General features: G+C 43.2%; 1 protein-coding gene across 4 annotated transcripts in view; it reads right to left on the bottom strand.

Moving 5' to 3' along the window:
* GUCY1B1 (guanylate cyclase 1 soluble subunit beta 1) overlaps positions 1-18,476 on the bottom strand; it is a 49,726-nt gene that overhangs the window by 30,605 nt on the left and 645 nt on the right. For 2 of the 4 annotated variants that reach the window (XM_007113324.4, XM_028491549.2), the window contains exons 1-3: positions 17,459-17,476; positions 4,295-4,395; positions 2,704-2,822 (exon numbers count right to left, since the gene is read on the bottom strand). In XM_007113324.4, the coding sequence (XP_007113386.1) occupies positions 2,704-2,796 (93 nt within the window). In that variant the 5' untranslated portion in view covers positions 2,797-2,822; positions 4,295-4,395; positions 17,459-17,476. Of the gene's footprint in view, positions 1-2,703; positions 2,823-4,294; positions 4,396-4,637; positions 4,718-17,458; positions 17,477-18,197; positions 18,272-18,476 lie in introns of those variants that run through there. The other 2 variants (XM_024126646.3, XM_028491550.2) reach the window with 2 other exon arrangements.

Here is an 18,476-nt window from a genome sequence, read left to right as displayed (position 1 = left end):
TAGAGCCAGGAGAGAGGAGTGGAGCCTTTCTGGAAGAAGTAATTTGACCAGCAGGATGAAGAGGACAGGTCCAGGTGAAAAGGAGCGGGAACAGTGTTCCAGACAAAGGAAAGAGCAGGTGCAAAAGCTCAGAGGATGGAGAGAGCAAGTTTAAAATAAACCAAACAAAAAACCGTTCTGGAAGAAGTCCTGTTTGGCTGGGCTGGGGCAGAGTAAGAGGAGAGACAGACGGGGATGTGAGTAGTTTCAATTATTTTAATTGCTTTTTACGTTTCCAATGAGCAACTGGGAATCCCTGAAGGGTTTAAGCAAGTACCTGATGGGAGGAGATTTATCTGCATTTCAGAAAAGTCACTAGTTATAGAATGAGAGGAGATGGAGGGGTCATGCAGAGAGATGGGGAAACCGATCCGTCCTGTATATAATGGTAGACTGTCCCATGGAAGGGTAGGGAAATGAAGAAAAGTGGTAGGATTCTGAAAATTCAGTACTTACGACATAGAGCCTAAGGATTTAGTGAATGGTTAAAGTCAGGTGGTGAAAGACAAAAAGAATCTTTTAACCATCCTTAGAATAAGGCCCAGGTTATCTAACTCTTTAAAGTCTATATTATTTTACGTAATGAAAAATGTCAATTTTTAAATGCGAGCTAGGATCTTAAAACAATTTAAGAAAATCAGTTGCTTTATTTCATAGTCACTTTTACAGAAAAACGATCCATTTAATTTGTTTGTAATTAGCCTACTCATAACACAAGTATCTACTTTTAAGAAAAGCAGTATGTTAATGTAGCCAATTTGCCATTAGGATATTTAGTTTCAAAACCAGGAAAAAAACAATTCAATCAAAAATAGACAATACTGATGAAAACTTCACAGATTCTAACTTTCCAGTTTCCTCATTGCTCACACTTGCACCGAAAGAAAAAAATAAAATAAAATCGTGTGTAATTTAAAGGTATATTAACTAAAACTGCCTCTTGACTTTGAGGAAAACAGACTCGGGACTATTTAAAATAATGCTGCCCCGGGAAAATAAAAGGCATTAACAGCCATTAAGGCAAGTCACAAATATTAGTCTTCATGTAATGTTAAATTTTCTAGTAGCCATGTTTAAAAAAGGAAGAAGAGCCAAGTGAAATTAACGTTAATGATACATTTTTATATAACTCAGTATTTCCAAAATTTTATCATTTCACCATGTAATCAACATAAAATAGGCATGAGCTATTTGCATTCTTTTTGAAGCCTGGTGTGTGTTTTACCCGGAGCACGTTTCACAGGCGGAGCATTCACGTGGAGACCATCCTGCCGGGCAGGGCAGCTCCAGAACAGGAGAAACCTCCAGGAGCTGCCCATCCTCTGCTGTCCCACTACACGCCTAGCAGTCGGTCACAAGGAGTAAAGGATAAAAAAAAAAAAAAAGTAAACCGTTTGTTGACACAGATGTGGCCATTGACAATGTTAAAATTAAGGGAGAGGAACTGAACCTGAAACTTAGCTGAGGTGACAGCAGTCAACAGAAGTATTAAAAATGGAAATGTATTCAAAACCCCCAAATCCCCAAATACTTCTACATCTCAAACTTTAATCCATGTAGAGTAATCCATTTAAATACAACCTGTTAAAGGTTAATTTAAATATCTCCTGGCAGCTACTTCATTTGGAAGTGGCAGCTTTTTTGGACACCAGCAGTTTCGTAAATCCATGGCAGGGACCACAAACCCGTTTCCATCTCGATTTAATGCTGTTTTTAGTTTATAAGAAAAATGTCACTCTGTAAACCACCGACATTTTGATTCAACACTACAGTTCTTATTTTGGCTGTTAAATCAGTAATGCAGCTGGACTGCAAGTAGTTTACATTCCCCCCAAACTGGGCTCCGGTTCAGCTAGTACTGCACTGACATCATTTTCCAGCAAGATCTGGCTGCTTTCAGCGGCCAGTTTAGAAATAGCCTTTACAAACAACCACATAACATTCAATGTTAACACATTTCAAGAAGAGGGTCTCACAAATGCCTGTGCTTAAAATAGGACAGTCAATCCCAAAATAGTCTCCCACCTAATGTGTCATTTGCTAGTATAATAAAAAATAAATAAGGTAATTTTAACAAGAAGACAAAGGCCTTTGACGACATTATTTATCTTTGACTTCACCTGAGACTGACTTCGGAAGACTTCCTATTTTCCTCTCCAGAGTAGATCAACTGATATGTAACCGGGAGCAATGATTCTCAAATTTGTTTTGGTGGCAGGCGCTTCCTCCGAAACAGCGAGCTTCAGGTAGAACATCACAGATACTGATACGCCATTTAATTACGCTATGCAAACTCGGAGTGACTTACAAGTAGAAAATAAGCCCATGTTATATACATAAAACCACAGCTACTAGCACAAAGAACTATTTTTAAAAAGGCCGCTGCACAGACCACAACATGTAGAGTCTTTCAGAGACCACTACTTTACAACTTGAGTATTCAGCATCAGTACCAAAAATTAAAGAAAAAATATGAAGGAAAAATGCTAAAATGTATTCAAGACCATCCAATAATTATTCTTTTAGTGAATTAGGAAAAATGTCACTATGATTCCATTTCAGCAGCTAGACACTCATCCAGATGGCTGAACAAAAGGATTCTAGAGACTACATTGGAAAATCAAAAACTCAGAACTTTTAGCTCCAGGACCTCAAACTCCTCACCTGCAGAAATTCTCTGACGTTAGATCCCAGCACACGCAGGATTGTGTCATAACCAGATTCTTGGCAAAAGACGAAAAACATCTTCCCAAACATTTGGAGGATTTCTCCAGCATTGAGATCTAGTTTATAGATTTGAGAGGCAACAGAAAGAAAATATATTAGAGATGGAAAATTGTTAGTGGGAGGAATGAAGACAAGTGCATAATAAAAATGTTAAATATCCTCAATTTCTGTGCAGAGTGAACAGATCACAGGAGAAACACCTGGCCAGGAAAATACAATGAAATCTGAGAAGACGGCATATTACAGGGTAAGTCTGTACTTAAAGCCAAGGAGTTTCTCAGCTTGCATGACAAAATTCTGAGCTTTTTTAAACTTACACTTAAGGTATAACTTACTTTTTCCAAAAAATACAGAAAGATCTTGAAAATCATCAAGAATGCACATAATATTGTGGTGTAAAATTATTTTTCTTTATATAAATATGCATATTTAATAACTCGGTTGCACATAGTATGTACCCTAAGACCCTGTGTTTTTCTTAATATTCAATTATTAATAGTTCCTAAAATTTTCTTTTTTTTTTTTTTTTTTTTTTTTTTTTTTTTTTGTGGTACGCGGGCCTCCCTCTGCTGTGGCCTCTCCCGTTGCGGAGCACAGGCTCCGGACGCGCAGGCGCAGCGGCCATGGCTCACGGGCCCAGCAGCCCCGCGGCACGTGGGATCCTCCCGGACCAGGGCGCGAACCCGGTTCCCCTGCATCGGCGGGCGGACGCGCAACCGCTGCGCCACCAGGGAAGCCCTTACCAACAGATTTTAAACGTGCACGATTTCTTTAACTCTACCCTTGACTACACTAGATATTTTTTTAACTGCCAAATTTGTATAAAAATTATTTCACATTTGTGTCAATTCTGATTACCAATGAGGCAAGATATTTTTCTTCTTCTTATTAACAATTTACCATACTTTTTTTCTCGGTAATTCTTGTATCCTGCAAAAGGTAGCACTTGCTCTTCTAGCTATATCTGACAAAGCCAAACAGCATCCACCTAGTCTATCCAACCTGCAGCCTAGCTGTAAATTAAGTACACGAGGATGCGAGACGCTGCTCTGAAAACAACATTTTTCCCATGACGTTTTTTTTTCTGGACTTTGCCTTCCTTGCATGAGTTTTGTCTCATGCAGACCTCAGTCTCTTGTTTCCTTTACCAATACCTAACAAAACCTGTGATTACAAGAGATTTGGAAATAATATTTTCTGCACGCTACACTTTGGTAATTACTGTGCTGTTGACATGGCAACATTAAATTATCGCGTTATTAACTTATTACATTAAGTATCAATACTTTTTTTCCTTCCTCAACACAGGGCTTTTTGTGGGGAGGGGCAGAGAGCTCCTGTCTTCTCTAAAGAGTCTGTAAGAAGAGCATCCGGAGCCAGTGTGGCCTCGGGCTGACATTACACGTGACCGCCCGGCCGGGGCTGGGCAGCTCGCGTCCTGCGCAGCTCACGCCGGACCTTGGGCCACGCGTGCCTTTGGACGTCTACGGTGGTTTCGGCCAAAGAAGGAGAGTCGCATTTAACTTACTGAGGACTTTGCTTGCAGCAGCAACCAGATCATATGTTTTAGAATCTTCGTATATTATTCGGACAAGAAACTGCCCTTCTTCATCTAACTGTGCCTCTCTCCTAGAAACAAAAACAAGACAGACAAATAAAAGAACAGCTACAATGCTCATATAAGAAATGGCTGCATATCTAGAACAGAATTTACTTTCGGCAAATTTGGTTAAATCAGTGACAGGTATCTAAAAGTCTAGTGATTACAAAGATTTTATTTCACATCCCCCTCCCCAAATTAAAAAGGATATATTTAAGTATGTTTTAACAAGACTAACACTTGTATAGTACTCTAATGCCCAATACTATACCTGATATTAAATATAATCACGAAATAACTTTTGGTGAAATTAATGGGCAGCAATATGTGTTGAGTCTCTCTATGTGCCAGGCACAGTTAGAGGCACTAGGGATACAGCCTTTAGTAGGAGAGAGCACCAACCTCTTGGAACAAATGTATTCTAGGAGGGGAGACAGAAGAGGCATAAAACTAAGATATAGCTAAGATACACACACACACACACACACACACACACACACACACACACACATATAATAATGGCAAGTAGTTTGGAGAAAAATAAAGCTGAGCAAGGGGGTAAGGGACTCAAGTACGACAGCCAGAAGCATCGCTGAGAAGCTGGCAATGGGGTCAAGTGTGAAGCGTCTCTGCAGGGAGCCCTGAGCAGCCTGGGAGCCCCGGATGAGGGACAGTAGGTGCAAGGCACTGGCCGGGCGGGGGGGCAGCCCAGGGCACTGGGGGGGCAGCAGAAGCTGCAGGGAGGGGACGGTGCTGGGGCCACACTGAGCGTGGATGGAAGGCGCACAGGACGGAGCAGGGCCACAGCAAGGTCAGAGAAAGGCCACAGCAAGGTCAGAGCAAGGTCAGAGCAAGGCCACAGCAAGGTCACAGCAAGGAAAGAGCAAGGACAGAGCAATGTCACAGCAAGATCAGAGCAAGGACAGAGCAAGGTCACAGTGAGGATAGAGCAATGCCACAGCAAGGTCATAGCAAGGACAGAGCAATGCCACAGCAAGGTCAGAGCAATGTCACAGCAAGGTCATAGCAATGTCATAGCAATGTCACAGCAAGGTCAGAGCAAAGACAGTAAGGTCATAGCAAGGACAAAACAATGTCATAGCAAGGACAGAGCAATGTCACAGCAAGGTCAGAGCAATGCCACAGTAAGGTTAGAGCAAAGACAGAAAGGTCACAGCAAGGACAAAGCAAGGCCACAACAAGGAGACCAGGTTAGAGGCCACAGGGACATTCAGGCAAGAAAGGCACGTGACCTGAGTCAGGTGAAAGCAGTGGAGGAAGGCAAGTGGCCCAGATTCCGGTGCACATGAAGGTGCCTCCTGGCTCGCTGATGAAATGGACGTGGGATGTGAGAGAAGGGGAGGACACAAGGATGACACTGAGGTTTTGGCCGGAGCAGCCAGAAGGATGTTGTCACCAGAGGCTGCACTGGGACAGACGGTTGGCTGTGGACCAAGGGGTAAGGCCCAGAGCTCTGTATTAAACACATGAAGTTTGAGGTGCCCGGTGGACAGGTAGCATCTTCCAACACATCCTCAGCGTATTAAGTGCAGTAACTCAAAATACACACAGGATAAGTGACAGGAAATCATAGTTACCAGTTAAATAGCTGTCATGGTTATATATTTATTTTGATGGGATTTAGATTGTTTTTCTCAAACTAGTGTCTAAACGCGAGGAGAAATCCATCGTTCAAAACACCGCCTGCCCTGGAAGAGCACAGCCAAGGTCCCAGACACCTTGTCCACGTGAGATGCACAAAAACAGGCAGCTCGGGGAGAACATAACTGGGTGAAGTTTCACCACAGGGGTTGGGAGAGCTCCTCCTCACTGCCTGGCAGCCTCCTGCCTTCTCTCCCTCGGAAGTGGGGCTGTCACAGTGGCTGCCCGTTGCTGTGACACCAGTGTCTGCTCCAAATGGCAGCACAGCTTGGGTCCAGGGAGGATGGACATTTCTTCAAACACCCTGTGTTCTTCAGAGCAGTCCACTTATTTGCCTGCAGTTACGCGTAACAGTGCACGTGGGGGGAAAAGCATGATTTTGGTGGGCACGAAGACGTGAATTTCAGAGCCCAGGATTTCCTAGTCGAATGAACTTGGACAAATCACATAAAGCATGTGAGCATTAAAACCCCTCTCTCGGGGGAAAGAAGGATTGGGAGTTTGGGGTCAGCAGATGCAAACTATTATATACAGAATGAATAAGCAACAAGGTCCTACTGTGCCGCACAGGGAACTCTATTCAATATCCTGTGATAAACCATCATGGAAAAGAATATGAAAAAGAATATATATGTGTATAACTGAATCTCTTTGCTGTACAGCAGAAATTAATATTGTAAATCAACTATACTTCAATAATTTTTTTTTTTTAAACCCTCTCTTCTAAAATGGGAGAAGGGCTTCCCTGGCGGCGCAGTGGTTGAGAGTCCGCCTGCCGATGCAGGGGACACGGGTTCGTGCCCCGGTCCGGGAGGATCCCACGTGCCGCGGAGCGGCTGGGCCCGTGAGCCGTGGCCGCTGCGCCTGCGCGTCCGGAGCCTGTGCTCCGCAACGGGAGGGGCCGCAGCAGTGAGAGGCCCACGTACCGCAAAAAACAAACAAACAAACAAACAAATAAAATGGGAACAATAATATAACCCACCTTCCACAGCTGTAGTGAGGTAAAGAGTGCAAAAGTGTGTTCTAAGCTGCTGAGGCATTTTATGTATATAACTGATATATATAACTGATGACCGCAGCGCTTGCCATGTCTATATATTCAAAAAAATCAAAGAGCTACACACAAGCTGTGAAACTCTTCCTTTGGCTGAACATAAGCTGCGGTTAAATGAAAGGAACACATCTTCAAAACTTCAAGTCTTTTTAATACCAAGTCAGTGAAATATCCCCAAATTATGAAAATAGAATGTAAAAACACTTACTTATCTTTTGATAAATGCTATTGTGTAACTTACACATTCTAATTTCTAACTGTATAAAAATATAAACTATATGAAATGAAAAACTTTAAAAAATCCTCCACTATCCTGAGACAACCACCGCTGGTATTATATTCAGGTTCCTTATGCTTGAAAATAATTGCGTATATAACACACACCAGATCATAATGCTTTAAAACCTCCTTTAGTGACTTAACTGTTTGATGGACATCTTTTCATGTCAATAAATATACCTTTCTATACCTTGACTACATAAAATTGCACTGGTTAGGAACACTGAAGTTTTAGTAGGTATTAAATTCCTTTTATTTTTTCACAAGTTCAAACAAAATGTTGTGATGAGTATCTGTGTAGTATTATTTATACTTCTATGTAAAAATTCTAGATTTAGAATTAAAGTAAATTCTAATTTATTCTAGAATAAATTCCTAGAAAAGAAATTGCTGATTTGCAGGATATGGAGAGTCTAATTTTTCTCATTTTGTCACTAACATTTTATTATGAAACAGCATTGGCCTACAGATTGGAATTTTGAAGCCTCTGATTTAGGGCATTCTAATAAAATATAAATAAATTTTAATTAAATATATAATAAAGGACAAATTAACTCATGCTCTCACTATGCCCTATTCTTTTTCTTCCAACTGAGATAAATCAAACGACATAAGTTTTTGTAATGAACTCAGTTTCTCAGAAACAGTCAGCAATTCATAACCGTTAAACAGAATACAAAGCTCTTCTGCACAAAATAGAGAAATGGCCATTTCCCTAGAAATCCCCTAACCATGAGTCAATGCATTCCCTCTTTTCTTTCTCTTGCTTTAATAAAATAAGCACCCGTATCTTTTAAGCTTTACTTCTTGGAATAATCAGCCCAACATGCTCCCAGGAAGGAGGCTGAGATATAAATTAAACAGCAGTACATGAAAGGAAATAATCGTCTTCTCAAAAATCTCACACTGAATTCCAATAAATTATTCAAAATGCTTAGAATTCCTTATATACATTTGTCTTAGAAATCTTTGGGAACTCTGCGTCGCCCTTTGGGTCCTTTTCCCCCTGGGGGACGAGTCTTGCCACAAATAACTGAACATCTATTATGCTCCAAAGCCCTTTTTGAGCACTTTTAATATATGAATGAACGAAACAGATGGAGATTTCTGCCTTCAAAGAGCTTTACGTTTTAGCTGATGGAAACAAACAAGCATGTATCCTTATATTCATGTATTATCATACTTATATATTACTATGTTTACATAATATATATGCACATTTTATAATTTATTACGAGGTGATAAATGCTACAAAAGAAAGATCAGGATAAACGTGTGAGGCGAGGGTGGAGAAGGAGGGGCAGGGTGCAAGGTTAAGCAGTGACCACAAGAGGCTTCCTGAAGCTACGTCTCAGCAAAGGGTCCAGAGGCAACACTTACGTCTGGGACCTCATCCCTCTGGACCCAACGCACGCCTTTCTGCAGCCCATTCTTCAGATTCTTCCCTTTTCGGGGTAAAAGCTAATTGGAGATATTGCAAACACTTTACTGACAGCTGGTCTGCTCCATTACACCGAACAGGAGAATTTACAGAGCCAAAGCAGCCATACCCAAAAAATTAATTTCTGTCAATATGGCCATTGAAGCCAGTAGACATTTTGAGTGAATGTCTCTCAATTCTCCACACTGCTTTTCTTCTAACTTTGAGGTAAACTTAGGTTCGTTCAGACTCTTTGCTGTCAAACGTTTTGGCCTCCAGAAAGCACAGACGTTATAACAATAATCTCTCAGTTGTACCTGTTCTTTGAGGGAAGAAAATGTTTTTTCACCAGCTACCTGAAATCACAGAGGGTGACCAACAAATAAAAGAAAGTTTGGGAAGTAAGCTACTATTCAGATTACATAAACACCGTACATAATTCAGGTAACATCACCTTATACTTCTCTATCCCTCACTTTGTCATCCCATAACTTTCAAGTTTTTTTTTTCCTCCTTAAAAGCAAAGTAAAGGATGACTCAAATATACACATACAACATTTCTAACAATATTTGATTTATTTTCTTCATATGTAGAATTCATTTTATGCTTAAATTATCCAAATTCAGCCATGCACATTGACCAAATTTTCTAGACTCATTCATTGTTCAGAATATATTTTGGGGCAGCAATTTAGTCTTGCATTACACAAGACAATTATACAATTCCCTGTTATTTAAGTTACATGCGGTTTACATGTGAGAAAAACACAGGCTTCTCTGAGAAACATGATTGAAAATTTTCCCCAAAATGAAACACTTTGGACATGGGTTTTTTTTCCCAATAATTTTTAGCTGACAAAAAGGACCATATCAAGCCATAGGCAAACTGGATTAAAATGTATTCAGCGCTGTTCATCTACCAAATGGCAACCGATGAAACACTATCATCAAATATCTTGGTGTGTGTGATTACACCCTGTTGTTTCCCATTATGACTGTGTAACGATCCCCTGGATAAACCCAGACGACTACCGTCTCCCACTGTTTCCAAACAGTGTGACTGACCGTAGTTTGTGTTATCTTTCCCTGTACACTTAATAACTGTGTTTGGGGGTTAAGCATTAGCTCTTTCTACTCGGTGCATTACTACCTGAAAGAGGTCAGCAGACAGTAATAAATATTTAGAGAAGGTTTACTTTTAAGTTTGCCTAGGTGAGGTGGGGTGAGGTAAAAAGGCACTTTCTTTGACCACCAAGTAAACCCAGATGGAAAGATGCTCAGCTGGCTTCATCCCAGGTCACAGCCTTCCCTTGCACACGACGGAGAGCAAGGACCCCACACGCACCGCCCCGAGGACGGGCGCGCTCACCTCTCACAGGCAGAAGCGCGCTACCTGGGGCCGTGCTGGTGGCAGAAGAATCTAGGGAGAAGGCCTCCCACATTCAACATCGCGAACATCTGACCGACAGGAGTCGGTAGCTGAAGGAGACGAAGGTGGAGGACAAGGAAACGGCGAGTGGAAGAAGCGGGGACAGCGCGGGCAGAGGTTTCCACCCAGCACCCCACAAGTAAACTGAAGTCGCACTTAGTGTGTCGCTTAGCCGATAGAATTTACTACCTCAGATAGCCAAACCCAAGCCAGTCCCCCCTCTCCCAAGAGCTTTAAAAATAAAGTTCTAACTTTCACCTGGAAACAAAACAAGAAATAACTCTATTCTATATATTTGTAGGCATAAGAAGTATTTGAAAATTGAGTCTGTATACGTGAAAAATGTGCCCAGTAGCAGTTCATTTCCTACTTACTTTTAGAGATGGCTATTCGTTGGAATTTAAACTGATCATTTATTTACACAAATTACCTTTCCCCGAAAGGGTCGCAGATATTTTTATCCTGGTGGGGTTTTATGGTTTGTTTGGGGTTTTTTGCGGTACGCGGGCCTCTCACCGCTGTGGCCCCTCCCGTTGCGGAGCACAGGCTCCGGACGCGCAGGCGCAGCGGCCACGGCTCACGGGCCCAGCCGCCCTCGCGGCACGTGGGATCCTCCCGGACCGGGGCACGAACCCGCGTCCCCTGCATCGGCAGGCGGACTCTCAACCGCTGCGCCACCAGGGAAGCCCCTGGTTTTGTTCTTTTAATCACTGGTGCCTAACCCAGATGCCTGGATTAGAGCATGCACTCTGTGAATGTCTGCATGTTTGAAAAGAAGTGAATGAATGAATTAAATACATTTCCCTCCACGTGTTTCCAAACTCCCTACCAAAAATCAAACAATCACACGTTACTGGCAGAAGTTCAGAGTTTGTTTTTCAAACTTGGGAATTTTTTTATTATTTATTTTCTAAAGTTGTCAGAAACATCCAGGCAGCATTTCTCGTAACTCCATACCTAAGGAGATATTCCTTATCTTCAAAACGTGAATGTACAAAACTGAATTCATGTTCTGACACTGAGCTCCTGCTATTATACGCCTCTCAAGGAAGTTTAGGATACTACAGAGACTGCTGGCTAGTAGGTAAAGAAGCTTCCCAGGGAGGTATGAAAACGGGAATTCTTAGACGGGACAGGCTGAATACAGGAGTCTCAAAATAAGGTCTGGTCTCAGGCAGAAAAGATCAACACACATCAAACGATCAACCTGACCAACGACAGCTCCCAGGGGTGCGGATCCTGTAAAAACCATCGTCCCAGCACATGCTGTGTTAAAGACAGTATGCAGATATCGTCGTGACGATAAATCCTAGGATGGTCCATTTTAGTGAGAGGTAAGGACGTTCAAGGCTGGGTTGTGTCCATCTGGTATTAAAATGAAAACCTCCCACCATAAAACAAGGCAATTACGATGTATGACACCTAAAAATTAAAATTTTACATTCCCTTATTTGGAGTGGCCGTGAAGCATTAACTACCTCTCAATTTTCAACAGCACAATCCGACGATTCCCAAAAGTCTGAATCCCCGAAGGAGAGACTAGTTTAGGGGGTCTGGAGGACAGAGACCGCCTGCTCGGACCCCCTTCCAGCTGGTGAAGGTCAGTCCTCTCAAGCCAGTGTCTTCACTCATCCAAGCCCTATAAACGGTGACAGTCACGTTCTCACAAGTGACACGGATTTAGGCAAAGTACCACTCTGGATACATAATGGTTTTTTTTTCTGACTGTGTCCAGCTTGCCATGAAACAGGCTCGTGAGTAAACTGCCCCAGTTCTGGAAACACAATCACAAACATTTCAAAGGAGCACACTCAGCGGCAGCTTCATCAAAGCAACGAGCCAGCCCCTCAGCCCTGGGTGTCCTTCACCCTGAACACGGCTCTCACGGGCACAGCGGCCCAGGGCGCTTCCAGAACTACATGAACTGCTCAGAATTCCTGAGGCTCTGATTTTCTTTAGTAGAGGTCCTGTTCCTGAATAAAACCACCTGTAAAAATATAACAGCCACAAGCACCTGGCAAGCGCGTGAAAAGTACAGGAAAACAAAAACAAAGATGGTAGTAGTAACACACATATATGCTGCCCATTTCCATGCTAAATCGTCTTCGGAAAATCGGAAAGGAGAAGCTCGTGAAGTCCTTGTTTGGGGAAAAGCACATAATATGATCATTGCAAGCCTATCTGGGTCCAAATCTCTGCTCTGATGATTAACCAATGAGTGGCTTGAGGCAGGCATCTAAAGTCCTGAAGACTCAGTTCCCTAATTTATGAAATAAGAATAATGAACAAATCTATCTTCTATGGTGGCTGTGAGTATTAGGCGACTTAACAAGTACCAAGCTTTGAGGACCACCACTGCGGAACATATGGTAAGTGTCCAACACGTAGGAGGGGTTACATTCAGCACTGCAGGTCCTGGGGAGCATTCTCATCTGGTTTTTAAGTTTAATTTCAGCATCACAAAAGTCTACTTACAGTCTACGACACTGACTTTAAACAGCACCTTTGAGACACTTGCTAGAGGATTCAATCTTGCCCTGAATCCAACCCAGTAAGTGTCCTGGGGTTTCTGAAATTGGTAATCCAACAGCAGTGTTCTTAATCCTTTTATTATATCCATGTGTGAACGCTGACCCTCCCAAAAAGAGAGTTATAATTTACTGCTACACCTTCTGCCTTTGTTACTATCAGAAATGCCCATTTCAACGGAGCTTATATTTTATTAAATAGTAGTTGAAGATGTCACCATTCTGACATAATAAATCCTGGTTACAGAAAAAAAATATTAAGTGTGATGAATATACATGTGCTCTATTCTCTGGAAATTAAAAAATGAAAGATAATTCGTATACATATTATAGATAGATAGATACAGAGAGAAAGGAGGCTTCTGCTAGTTATAGATGCTAGACTTTAGTGAGATAAGACAGGTGTTCATCAAATAATACTACAAATAAGTAATTATCAACTTGTGCATGTGCTATGAAGGAAGAGTACAGCTGTGGAGGTGAAAGAAGTCTTCCCTTAAGAAGTAAGATTTGTCTTGCCATCTCAAAGCTGGGAAGTATTTTCCATTTGCAGGACGGAGTGGGGCGTGTGGAGAGAGACCCTACTGAGCACAGGTGTCCTCCCTGTGGACGGGAAAGGCCAGCCTGGCTGAGGAACTGACCCCCGGCCCAGGAGGGTGCTGAGAGCAAGCAGGCCGTGTGGACTGAAAGGTCCCACGTTTGGGTGATCTGAAGACTGACCACAAAGACTTTCAATAGAGGAACAAATCATTCTGCAATTTACAAGTATATCTAATCCATACATCATACACCTTAAACTTACACAATGTTATGGGCCAATTACATCTCAATAAAGCTGGAAAAAAAATTGAGGTAGAAAGGCCTTTCTTATTTCAAATGGGTATTGTGGCACTCATGTGAAATTAGAGAGGAAAGGACTTTGGAAATTTTAAACAGCTTTTATAATAAAAAAAAAAGTACTGTTAATATTTTAAAACCTACTTGAGCAAGAATATAGGAAGGTATAGAAATTTAATTATATCTCCTCAGGAATAGGAAGATCTGATTAAAACATGGCAAAATGTGGTCCACTATTTGGTTTTAATTTGTTTCGACAAAATGAATATTAAGAGCATACGGAAGCAACCTAAGTGTCCATTAACAGAGGAATGGATAAAGAAGATACGGTAGATGTACACATGGAATATTACTCAGCCATGAAAAAGAACAGAATAATGCCATTTGCAACAACATGGATGGACCTGGCGGGTATTACGCTTAGTGAAATAATTCACTACAGAAAATGAAAGACAAGTACTGTATGTTATCACTTATATATAGGATCTAAAAAATGAAACAAACTAATTAATGATTTTTAAAAAGAGCATATGCTGCATCTTCAAATAACAAACAGGAATTGGGGGAGGGGAGGCTAGAAGAATACAATGTAGGATGGATTCCAAAGTAGAGCCTGAGCAGAAAAAGAGCATGGTGAAAGGAAGTCTTCCTGCGTGCAGAAGGGGGGGAGTAGGATGAGCCAGACGCAGCGAACCTGCTGGGGGCCATAAGAGTAAGAAGGGAAGGTGCTCAGAGCCAGGAAGGAAGAACCTGAGCATCTCAGGGGCACCTCGCATGCGAAGGACAGGTACCGGCTGCACAGCATGGAGAAAGTAGCAAAGGGAGTGGAATGACAAGAAGTCACCCCCTGTCCTGGAGCAATGAGTGCACACTGAGAGGGGTGTGGCATGTGGTTCAACGGATTACTCTTACGTAGGCGGGAGCTGGGGAAGGGACGGGCTGAAAAACTCCGGCTCTAGAGTGAAAATCGTTAACAGCTACCATTTACTAAACAGTTATTTATCAAGAACTGTATTGAGCACTTCACAGGCATCATTCAACATATGACAACCCTAAGAAGTAGTTATTACGTTTCCTTATAGAGCTGAGCCTTGGAAAGTTTAGGCCACTGGGAAAGTCACATAACTAGCTTACAGCCACGCATTTGCTTATATGAACTATAATGATTAATTCGTGATTAGCAAATTCAAGCAGATGCATTAATTTCAAAACTGGAAGATCAGAATATGCTATCCAACAGCCAAGTGCTTCCATGTTTGAGTTACAGGCAGAAAAATCAAGATATAATAAGATTAGAAATAGCCTGGTATCTCTAGACTCTATGTGAAAGCAAGGATTATGTCAAACACTTTCCCATCCTCATTGCCCGAACACTAGACTGTGCTCCTTAAAAATAAGCTTAACTAGAGAATGAAAGCAGGTCTGCGTCACTGAATGAAAAAGTACGCTGCCCTGCTACAGATACATCTCACAACACACACCAAACATGTCTGCGTTCTCTACACAGGGAAGTAATCATCTTCCTGGGGGCCTTCTAAAGGAACATACTCCAATATTTATCAACTAACAGTGTCATTACTTCACTTCCAAATCACATACCAAGATTCTGGACCCAGCAATTTGATGCAATGTTAGCGCAGCCAGGGCCAATGGGAGGGTGACAGAGATGGTCATTAAATCAAGTATTTAGGTGCTTTTCTAATATGTATATCCTGACTTGATGTTTTTCCTGAAATGGCGGTTGATATTTCTCATCCCTTAGGACCCATGGCTTCCAGAAAGGGCCATCTCAAAACTGAAAGGAAGCCAACAAAACAAGATCTGAGGTAGATTCAGAGGTCTCTTTGACTTTTTTTACATATATTTATGGTCTAGATCAGAGGGGCAAACTACAGTCTCTGGGTCGAATCTCAACCAACACTGGTTTCTGCTGTTTGGGGATCTAAGAATGGCTTTTACATTTTTTAAGTGGTTACACTTCAATGGTTATACAGGTACGCATAATATCATCAATATTGACTCGTGGCCTGCAGCACCTAAAATATTAACTATTCTGCCCTTTAAGGGAAAGTTTGCTGACCCTCAGTCTTGACAATTTTTCATTTTCTTACAAAGAGAGATTTAAAACTGTTGTGAAATGGTTATATTGTTGGTAATAGTGTAAGTGGATACGGAGTTTACAATGAAGTATTTCTGGCTCTCACCCACTTAGAATTTTCTGTCTGGAATCTGTTACTTAGGATTTTACTTGTCCTTAAATGTTTGGCATACTTTCTGAAGAAGGATGGATGGCCACTTCCTCCTAAACCAAAAAAGTATTACATGAAATTTTATAAACATCAATTTAGACAGTTTCTCACAGAGCAAAAAGGAAGCTAGAGGAGTCTGGAATTTACTGAGACAAAAAAGTTTTTTTTCATATATTCAGTTTCCATAAAAAGGTAAACCTGAAAGTATCTTGGACCAGTGACTGCAGCAACCCTCCCTGGAGCAGATGGTGAGGTCAGAGGAGGACTCAGAGTCTCCCAGAGAGCATTTTAAACTTAAACCCTGCCAACCTCTCCTGTCCTGCCCCCAGGCAGTGAGAATCTCTGTGGATCTAAGTAAATACTCTTCCAGGGAGCACAGAGTGATCCCTCAGGGGTCCTGACAGTGAGCTGTTCTAAGGTCCTCCATGCAGAAAGCTCAGCAAGGTTCTCTCGGCCAGATACTAAACCATATCCAAGACAAGACGGGCTCCACCAAGAGGGATGCTGAGACAAAGGAGAATCAAACTTAACACCTGCATTGCCAACACGAGTATAACTAACAGCATTTCTCTTGCAGGGGCACACGATCCTGGAGGTCATTTTGTAGGAAAAAGATCCATATGATTTGCTTCACTTTACCAGAAAAAAAAAAATGTTTTGTATGATTTAAATTATTAGCACTTAAAGCAGATGAAGGATGCTGCTTGATGCTACTTAAAAATAAATTCATGAGTTAGACGATATTGATGTTTAATTAAAAGTTACTATTTTTTAAAGGAAAATGAAACATTTTTAGCATGCTTTCGTAGAGTTAAGTTCTCACATCGAGGGGATTTGTAAATTTTTAGATATTTTTGACCTTCTCTGTGGAAAATATGGCCAACATAAACAAATCACTCACTACTTTAATTTTTAAATTTCCGACACATTTCCCTATGAGGTATTATTTTTCATTTCTGTATCTGACAGTGATTGAAACTGACAATGGGTAAGACACACGTTCTAAATCCAATAAACATACATAAGACTGTTTCACCACAACAGCCATCCTGTGCTCTCAAGATTCTAAACATATTCATTGCCATCGCACACCCACCGGGAAATTTGGGGATTTCTAGCTTACGGACGAGACATTACCACGTGGGGGATATATATGGTGCTCTCATACATTCACAGAGAAAGCGGCTTAAAAACAATCCTACACTGAGGGTACACCGTTTAACATCTTACTCTTGATGCCTGCCTGTTCTATAACTCTGTCTACCAAGAAACATAAAAATTATGAAGGTATTAATAAGGTGGATAGAAAGTTCAAATCCCAAAGTAAGCTGTAGTGCCTAGATTCTCATTTGATTGAACCACGTAGCTCTCAAATCCCCACTTCTCTTTATAGTAAGTAGATGTGCTCCGTGGGCAACATAAGTGGCTTATGGAACCTGAAACGATGCTCAAGGGTACAGACCCAAGGGGAGGAAAAGTTGCATTCTACTGCTTAATAGTTAATCCTGGGCATTTCCACGGAAACAGATCTGTAGAAGAAATCATTATCGCGGAACTGCATGATAGAGCCTGTTGGCATTCACTGCCACGAACTGTAACACATTTAGGAGCAAACAGCATAAAGCATCACCTACTTGACGTAACAGAAGGAAATCCGTGAGCACAGGCAACGAGAGTGAGTAACAGCAAGGTGTTCTCTGCCCAGCGGGGAAAACACCCTCTCTCCCTCTGGTTGCCTGTGGCAGTCGCACTGCTGTCCCAGGATGCAAATCCAGAGACCACTGGGTGTCGGTGTGGCGACTTGGCTGCGGTCATCCATACACGTTACACGCAAATTTCGCCAGAGTGAGAGGGAGACAAGCAGAGAGCGCTGCTGGACTGCAACGCTCAGGGGTCCACAGGGACGATGCCCCGGTCGCTGCAGCAGGTCTAAACTCCCAGTGGCTGCGGATTTCCGCGCACGTGCAGGGCACTGGGCTCACAGCTCTGGACAGAAACTAGGGTGCCCTCCTACCGCCGACAGCCTTCACCCAGCAGAAACCAGACGTAAAAGACGGGGCGGGGGGGGGCGGGAGAGGTGTCCCTCCGTTTCAGGGGGAAAACCGCGCTCGGCTCACAGCTGCCCAGAAGGGAGCGTCCGCAGCCCGGAAAGGCGTCCCTGCCGCGCGTGCCTGCGAGGTGTGCAAAGGGCCCGCGAGCCGGTCTCGGTCCGCTTGCGCGGCCCCCGGCGTCCCCGGGGCCCCTCGGCGTGGGAGCCGCCGGGGCGGAGGCCGCGCGAGCCCGGGCTCCTTCCCGCCCGCCCCTCCCGGCCGGCTCCGAGCGTGGGAGCGCGGCGACCCCGGGCAGGAAGCGGGGCGGCGGGCGCGCACTTACTTGATGTCCTCCCACACCTCCGGGCCGTAGTTGCGGATCACCAGCAGCTCCAGCGCGTGATTCACGAACCCGTACTGCGGGGCCAGGGAGAGCCGAGCGTCAGGGACCGGCTGCGGGGCAAGGCGCCCGGGGGCCCGGCGGCCGCCGCCGCGCCCGCGCCCGCTACCCCGGCCCCAGCTTCTGCCTCGTCCGCGGCCGCCCGGCCGGGGGGCGCGGCCGCGGGCGAGGGGCGGCCCCGGCGCCGGCCGCGCGCAGAGCCCTTCGGTCCCCGCGCTCCCC

The sequence above is a fragment of the Physeter macrocephalus genome, chromosome 7 (genome assembly GCF_002837175.3).
Source record: "Physeter macrocephalus isolate SW-GA chromosome 7, ASM283717v5, whole genome shotgun sequence".
In the NCBI taxonomy this organism is placed as follows: Eukaryota; Metazoa; Chordata; class Mammalia; order Artiodactyla; family Physeteridae; genus Physeter; species Physeter macrocephalus.
This window is presented reverse-complemented; position numbering and strand designations above follow the sequence as displayed.